Source organism: Priapulus caudatus, unplaced genomic scaffold (genome assembly GCF_000485595.1).
Source record: "Priapulus caudatus unplaced genomic scaffold, Priapulus_caudatus-5.0.1 Scaffold1311, whole genome shotgun sequence".
NCBI lineage: Eukaryota > Metazoa > Priapulida > Priapulimorpha > Priapulimorphida > Priapulidae > Priapulus > Priapulus caudatus.
The window spans coordinates 29,176-35,619 of NW_014578372.1; the positions used below are offsets into that span (position 1 = coordinate 29,176).

General features: G+C 47.3%; 1 protein-coding gene across 1 annotated transcript in view; it reads left to right on the forward strand.

Annotated features, from left to right (window-relative positions):
- Positions 1-5,616: 5,616 nt before the first annotated feature.
- Positions 5,617-6,444, forward strand: part of LOC106816198 (voltage-dependent T-type calcium channel subunit alpha-1I-like) — a gene marked incomplete at both ends in the record, with an annotated part of 47,359 nt that continues 46,531 nt past the window's right edge. The window contains one exon of the mRNA XM_014820760.1: positions 5,617-5,805. Coding sequence (XP_014676246.1) covers positions 5,617-5,805 — 189 coding nt within the window. The remainder of the gene's footprint in view (positions 5,806-6,444) is intronic.

The window sequence follows — 6,444 nt, forward strand, 5'->3', positions numbered from 1 at the left end:
AGAGAGGGGGAAGAGCGAGAGAGCGAGAGAGGCGAGAGAGCGAGAGAGAGGAAGAGGGGGGAGAAGAGGAGAGAGATGGAGAGAGGGTGGAGAGAGAGAGAGGGGAGAGAGGGAGGGAGAGAGAGGGGAGAGAGCGAGGAGAGAGAGCGCGCGAGAGAGAGAGAGCGCGAGAGAGCGAGAGAGGCGAGAAAGAGGGCGAGAGAGCGAGAGAGAGCGAGAGAGAGAGAGAGAGAGAGTGAGAGAGAGAGAGAGGGGGAGTGAGAGAGAGAGAGAGAGAGAGAGAGAGAGAGAGAGAGACGAGAGAGAGAAGAGAGAGAGAGAGAGAGAAGAGAGAGAGAGCTAGGGAGAGGGTGAGAATTTCGTTTTCTGTTCGCAAGTTGTCTTTCCCCATCTATTTTTGTTCTTACATTTCGATCTCTCTGTTTCGCCCTGCTGTGCATAAACATATCGTCCTGCCCCTCGATCTCCCTTTCCCCTGCCCCTTCCATTTCTTCGTCGCGCTCCCTCATATCGCTCCAGCCCTGCCCCTCTCTGCTCTCCACCTGTTTTTTAATCTCTTCGACGCTTCTACGCAGAGACCATCCTCTGCTGTCTAGTCTTCTTTTATCTTTCAGTCACGTCATACCTAGTTTGAGAAGCAACTCGGTAGGGGGCAGCATAAGCGAAACTGGCCTGCACGCGTGTGCGCGGAGCGTCGTGGCTGGAGATTGCGTCTCATAAAATTCGCGGCCTCAATATTTTCTGTACTAAATTTTGTACCTAAGGCGCTGACGTCACGCTGGTCGACCACCTGAGTTCACAACACTCATTATTGCGGCAGTTACATTATAGGGCGTGAAAGAAAGCACGCTCGCAGCGCACACACGTCACACACACGCACACACAAGCACACACACACACAGCGGACACCACACAGCACACCACACACACGACACACACACCACACAGGGACGCACACACCACCACACACCACACACACGCACACTCACACACACACGCACTACACACACACACACAGCAGCACACGCAGCACACACACAACAACCACAACAAACACACAGCGACACAGCACACGCACACACACACACCGACACACACACGGCACACACGCACACACACACACCACACACGAGCACAGGAAGGATCGCGCACAGCACACACGACACACACACAACATACACACACACACACACACACACACACAGACACACACACGCGCGCGGCGGCGGCGCGCGCGCGCGCAGCGACACACACACACATGGAACACTACACGCGGCCGCGCGACACGGCAAACACACAACACACACACACACAGGCACACAGCACACACGCACGCACACGCACACACACCCCACACACAACACGGAGCCGCACACACACACACATCACATACACACACACCCACACTCACACCCACACACCACACCACAGCACAGCACACAACACACACACACACGCGCGCGATACACACACCAGACACAACACAACTACACACACACACACAGCACACTACACACGCACACACGCACAGCATCGCACACAACCACACACACACACACACCGCACACACAGGCACACAGCACACCGGATCCACACATCACAGACGACGCGCACACACACACACCACACACAGCACACAGGCAGCGCACACGCAACGCACACGACGCATACACCCACACACAGCACACAAACGACACACATGCACACAGCAGTCAGGCAAAACACACACACACACACACACACACACACTACAGCGCAGCCGTCGTTCCTACACGCCAGTTCATTTTTTAGCTGCTAATTGACGAGAATGACGTCATTAATGAATGCTTGCACGCGTTTCATTACGACTCGAAAGGCCAGGAGCTGCAGCAATTAAGCTATTAATTAGGTCCACACTATTGTTTGCAGTTAGCAAGCTATATATTATGTTAATTAAAGGTTTTTATCTTTATATTTTTTGGAAAGCTGTTTTAATTAAACGTTTATACTAGTATTGTTTGCAAACACGAACTAATTATAGGTTTATAATTATATATATTATATTGTACACAGTCAGCAAGCTATGAAATTATGCAAACCAAGTCAAGTAACATTGATAATATCCCACAATTATACACATCATGAATTCCATATTACTAGTCACAGCAAGTCTGGATATGCGATATTCATTGGGACAATCTATAATAAGAAGTGGTTACTCCAATATATGTTTGCAGTCGTTAATTAGCAATCTTCCAGTAATTAATGACAGACACATCTGTTATGCTTGGTATAGTCCGTATTCATGAAACAAAATTAAAATCGTAATAAGAAAAGGTTGCTGCTATATATGGTTTGCGGCGGAAACGAATGTTCCAGTAATGACTGACATTTATTACGTATCTTAATAACAATCCGCTTCATCTGGGCTCGGCTGTCTCCTGACTAGCCAGCTGCTTTTTGCATTTCTCGTTTTGCTCAATTAATTTCTGTACTCGGGTATATATATATATTCGGATAAGAACAGCCTGCGTGGCACAATCAGTGCTGATATAATGTAATATATCCGACTAGGCTTGCGTCTACAATTGCTGTCAGCCATCTTTAATCGAAGCAGACGTACTGGGTGTGTATTCCAACAGGTGCATTCCCCATCGCAGACAGGCTATATAATATATAAATATATATATATATAATATACGTCAAATAAATATATATATATTACGTTTGACTCGTTCTTCACTTCGGTGTAAACTTAAATAGCAGACCAAGGTGTTACGTGGTGGAGAGAATATGATATATACATACAGCGCGGCGCTAGCACCCTAACACGCGTCTATTTCTCCTTCTGTTCGCACATCCCGCTTTCCTGGCGTTAAAATTCATACGATTCGACTCGAATTTCAACATGGCGGCCGCCATGTTTTTCCGCCTATCGAAATTCGAAAACTCGGCCGCAGTATATCGTGTTCGCCACGTTGAAAACTGACGCTTACACAGGCACTTGGAGCGTTTCAATAAAATATAATGTTAAATAAATACGAAATCTATTTACTACCAAAGTCTTGACTGACACACATATAATATATATATAGTGACAGTGTGCGGCAGCGTGCGTGCGGTGTACGTGTGTTGCAGAGGAGCATTTGGACGGATTTTCAGGAAATTGTCGGCAATAATAGGCGAAAGAGCGTAGATAAACATTAAGACTTTGGTAGTAAATAGATATCGTATTTATTTAGCATTATATTTTATTGAAACGCTCCAAGTGCCTGTGGGCGCCTATAGACAAGATTGATGTATGAGGCATCGCATTAGCTACGTGACTAGGAGGTTAGCTCGCACGTGTAACGCTCGTGGTCACGTACGCACGGAGATATATCATCGAGACAGGTATTACGACAGATCGCGAAAAACTCCATATCGTTGGCGGCGAGTTCGCCACGACGCTAAACGTCAATTTTGATTGCGCAATTTTGCGCGAGTGATAATGTAGGAGGCGCGTCGGTCGCCTCGTGATTGGCGCAGCAGAGGCAGATGTGTATGTGTGTGTGTGTGTGTGTGTGTGTGTGTGTGTGTGTGTGTGTGTGTGTGTGTGTGTGTGTGTGGTGGTGGTGTGTGTGTGTGTGTTTTATGGGTGGTGCGTGTGTGCGTGCATGTGCGTGTGTTTGTCGGCTCCCACTGTTGCTTTGCCTGCGTATTTGGCTCGCGTTCGTTTTTGCGTGTTCACGTGGCCTTACGTGTGTGCGTTGCGTTTGCGACGTGCGTGCATGCGTGTGCGTTCCTGGTGTGTGTGTGCGTGCGCGTGTGGTGTGTGCCTGCGTCGGTGTGTACACCGCGTTCGGCGGGTGGGCGCGTGTGCGTTCCTGGGTGTGTGCGTGCATGTACCATGCAGTGTGTGCACGCGCGTGCGTGCTTCGCGTTGTTTTGCGTCTTTGGTGTTTTAGCGAAGTACGACGATGCTGGTCGTTATGATTCCACCCCTGCGCGTGTTCACACGGGAGGGGAGGAACAGAAAGGAGGAGAAGAACAGGAGAAGAGAACTGAACAGAAGGAGGAATATGTGAATATGATATGGCGAAAGAGAAGGTGGAGAATGAGGATGAGATGGGGGAGAGAGGAAAAAGAATGTCGAAGAAGATGAGGGGAGGGCGGGAAGGGAACCTCAAAAGAAAAAGGGGTAGAAGCAGAAAGAAAAAGATGATGAGAAGAGGAGGAGGAGAAGGAGAGAGAGAGAAGCTGTAATTACTTACTAGGTGCTTCGCTAATTAAGCTCTTCAAGAAAGAGCCGAGCATCAAGCGCTGTCCGAACTCGAACTTCCTCGTCAATTAGCAGCAATTAAAGCTAGCTACCCTGACACGCGGCCCGCGCTGCTCCATCGTCACTCACATAGGGTCGGCGCGCTACAGCAGGTAGTGGCAATGAGAGGAAGCCAAACACTGTCAGAGGCTGTGGCGCTCCGTGTCAAGCTGTGATTAGCGGAGCGATTGACTGATAACGCTGTGTAGAGGTTTATACGAAGTGTAGTCTCCCCCTTCTCTTTCCCTCTCGTGCTCTCTTTCTCTGTCTCTCTTCTCTCTCGCATCTCTCTATCTCTGTTCTCTCGCTCTCCTCTCTCTCTCTCTCTCTCTCTTTCTCGTCCCTTCTCTCTCTCTCTCTCTCTCTCTCTCTCTCTATCTCTCTCTCACTCTTTTGCGCTCTTTCTCTGTTCACTCTCTCTCTTTCTCTCTCTCTCTCTCTCTCTCTCTCTCTCTCTCTCTCTCTCTCTTCTCTCCTCTTTCTCTCTCTCTCTCTCTTCTCTCTCTCTCTCTCCTCTCTCTCTCCTCTCTCTCCTCTTTCTCGTCTCTCTCTCTCTTTCGTCTCTCTCTCTCTCTCATCTCTCTCTCTCTCTCTTTCGTCGTCGCTTTTCTCTCTCTCTTCTCTCTCTATCTCTCTCTCTCTCTCACTCTTTGCGCTGTTTCTCGTTTCGCTCTCCTCTCTCTCTCTCACTCTCCATCTCTCTCTCTTGCTCTCTCTCGGACTATCTTCTTCTGTCCTCTGCTCTCTCTCTCTCTCTCTTTTCTCTATCTCTCTCTCTCTCTCATATCCTCTCATTCTCTTCTTCGTACGGCTCATTCGTCTTTTCTGTTTTCTGTGCTTTTCTAGGGTTGAGAGAGCATCCTCCGCTGAGTTAAACAGCATCTTTAACGCTTTACTTCGGCCTAAACACAATATGAGGATAAAATGATTGGCACTTACTAGATCGGGTAGTACACGAAATGTATTATATATATATATATATACTGATATTATAAGTAATATGGGCTACCTTATAATTTCGGGTGAGCGCAGGTGCGTGTCATATAAGCGAAGAGTATATAGGATATTTATAAAGATATAGTCACATATATAGATATTGATAAAGATAGATAGTCATATATATATAGATATTGATAAAGATATATAGTCATATATATATATAGATATTGACGGACATATTGATCGACATATTGTCACATACATAGATATTGATATAGAAATATAATAAAAATTTATAGATACGGACATAGATGTCGATATTTAGATGCATACTCGGACACACAAATGTACGACTCGCTGTCACAGTGATACACTGTGAGTCTCCTCTGTGATCTAAGCCTTCCTTAACTCGCTGCCTGCACACGTGGTTCGAGCGCATCTCGATGTTCGTGATTCTGCTGAACTGCTTCACGCTCGGCATGTACCAGCCGTGCGAGGACACGGCGTGCGCGTCGTTGCGCTGTCGCACGCTCGCCGTACTCGACGACTTCATCTACGCCTTCTTCGCCGCCGAGATGGTCGTCAAGGTAAGCGGGGGGGACGTCATTAGGGGGAGGGTGACGTCATTAGGAGGTGTGACGTCATCAAGGGTGACGCCATCAAGAGGAATGTGTGATGTCATCAAGAGGTGCGTGTGACGACATCATCAGGGGGGCAACGTGTGACGTCATCAGGAGGTGCGTGTGACGTCATCAGGGAGGATGCAGGTGCGCGGGGGTTAAATTCGATCGTGAATTCGTTTGTTCGTGCGTTTGTTTGTTCATTCATTTAGTCTCTTTCTTCGTTCGCTCCTACCATCCATTCTTTCTTATTCTTTTTTTTCATTTCCCTTTCATTTCTTTCTTCATAACTTCTTTCCTCAATTCTTTCATCCTTTCTTCATGCCTTTATTTCTTTCCTCCTCCCTTCGTTTCTTCATTCCTTTATCTCGTTTCCTCTGTCGTATTTCTGACACAACTGTTTCTGTGCGCCACTTCCCCTCCTGTCGTCGATCCGAGCTGCTTATGTATCCTTTAATCGCAATCACTCAATCAATCTCAAATCATTATTTATATTTCATCTAATTACGTCCGAATGTTCGATCGAGATCGCGTGAAGATACCATATGTTTCTAGCACAAACATACACACACACACATGCACACACACACATGCACACACACACAT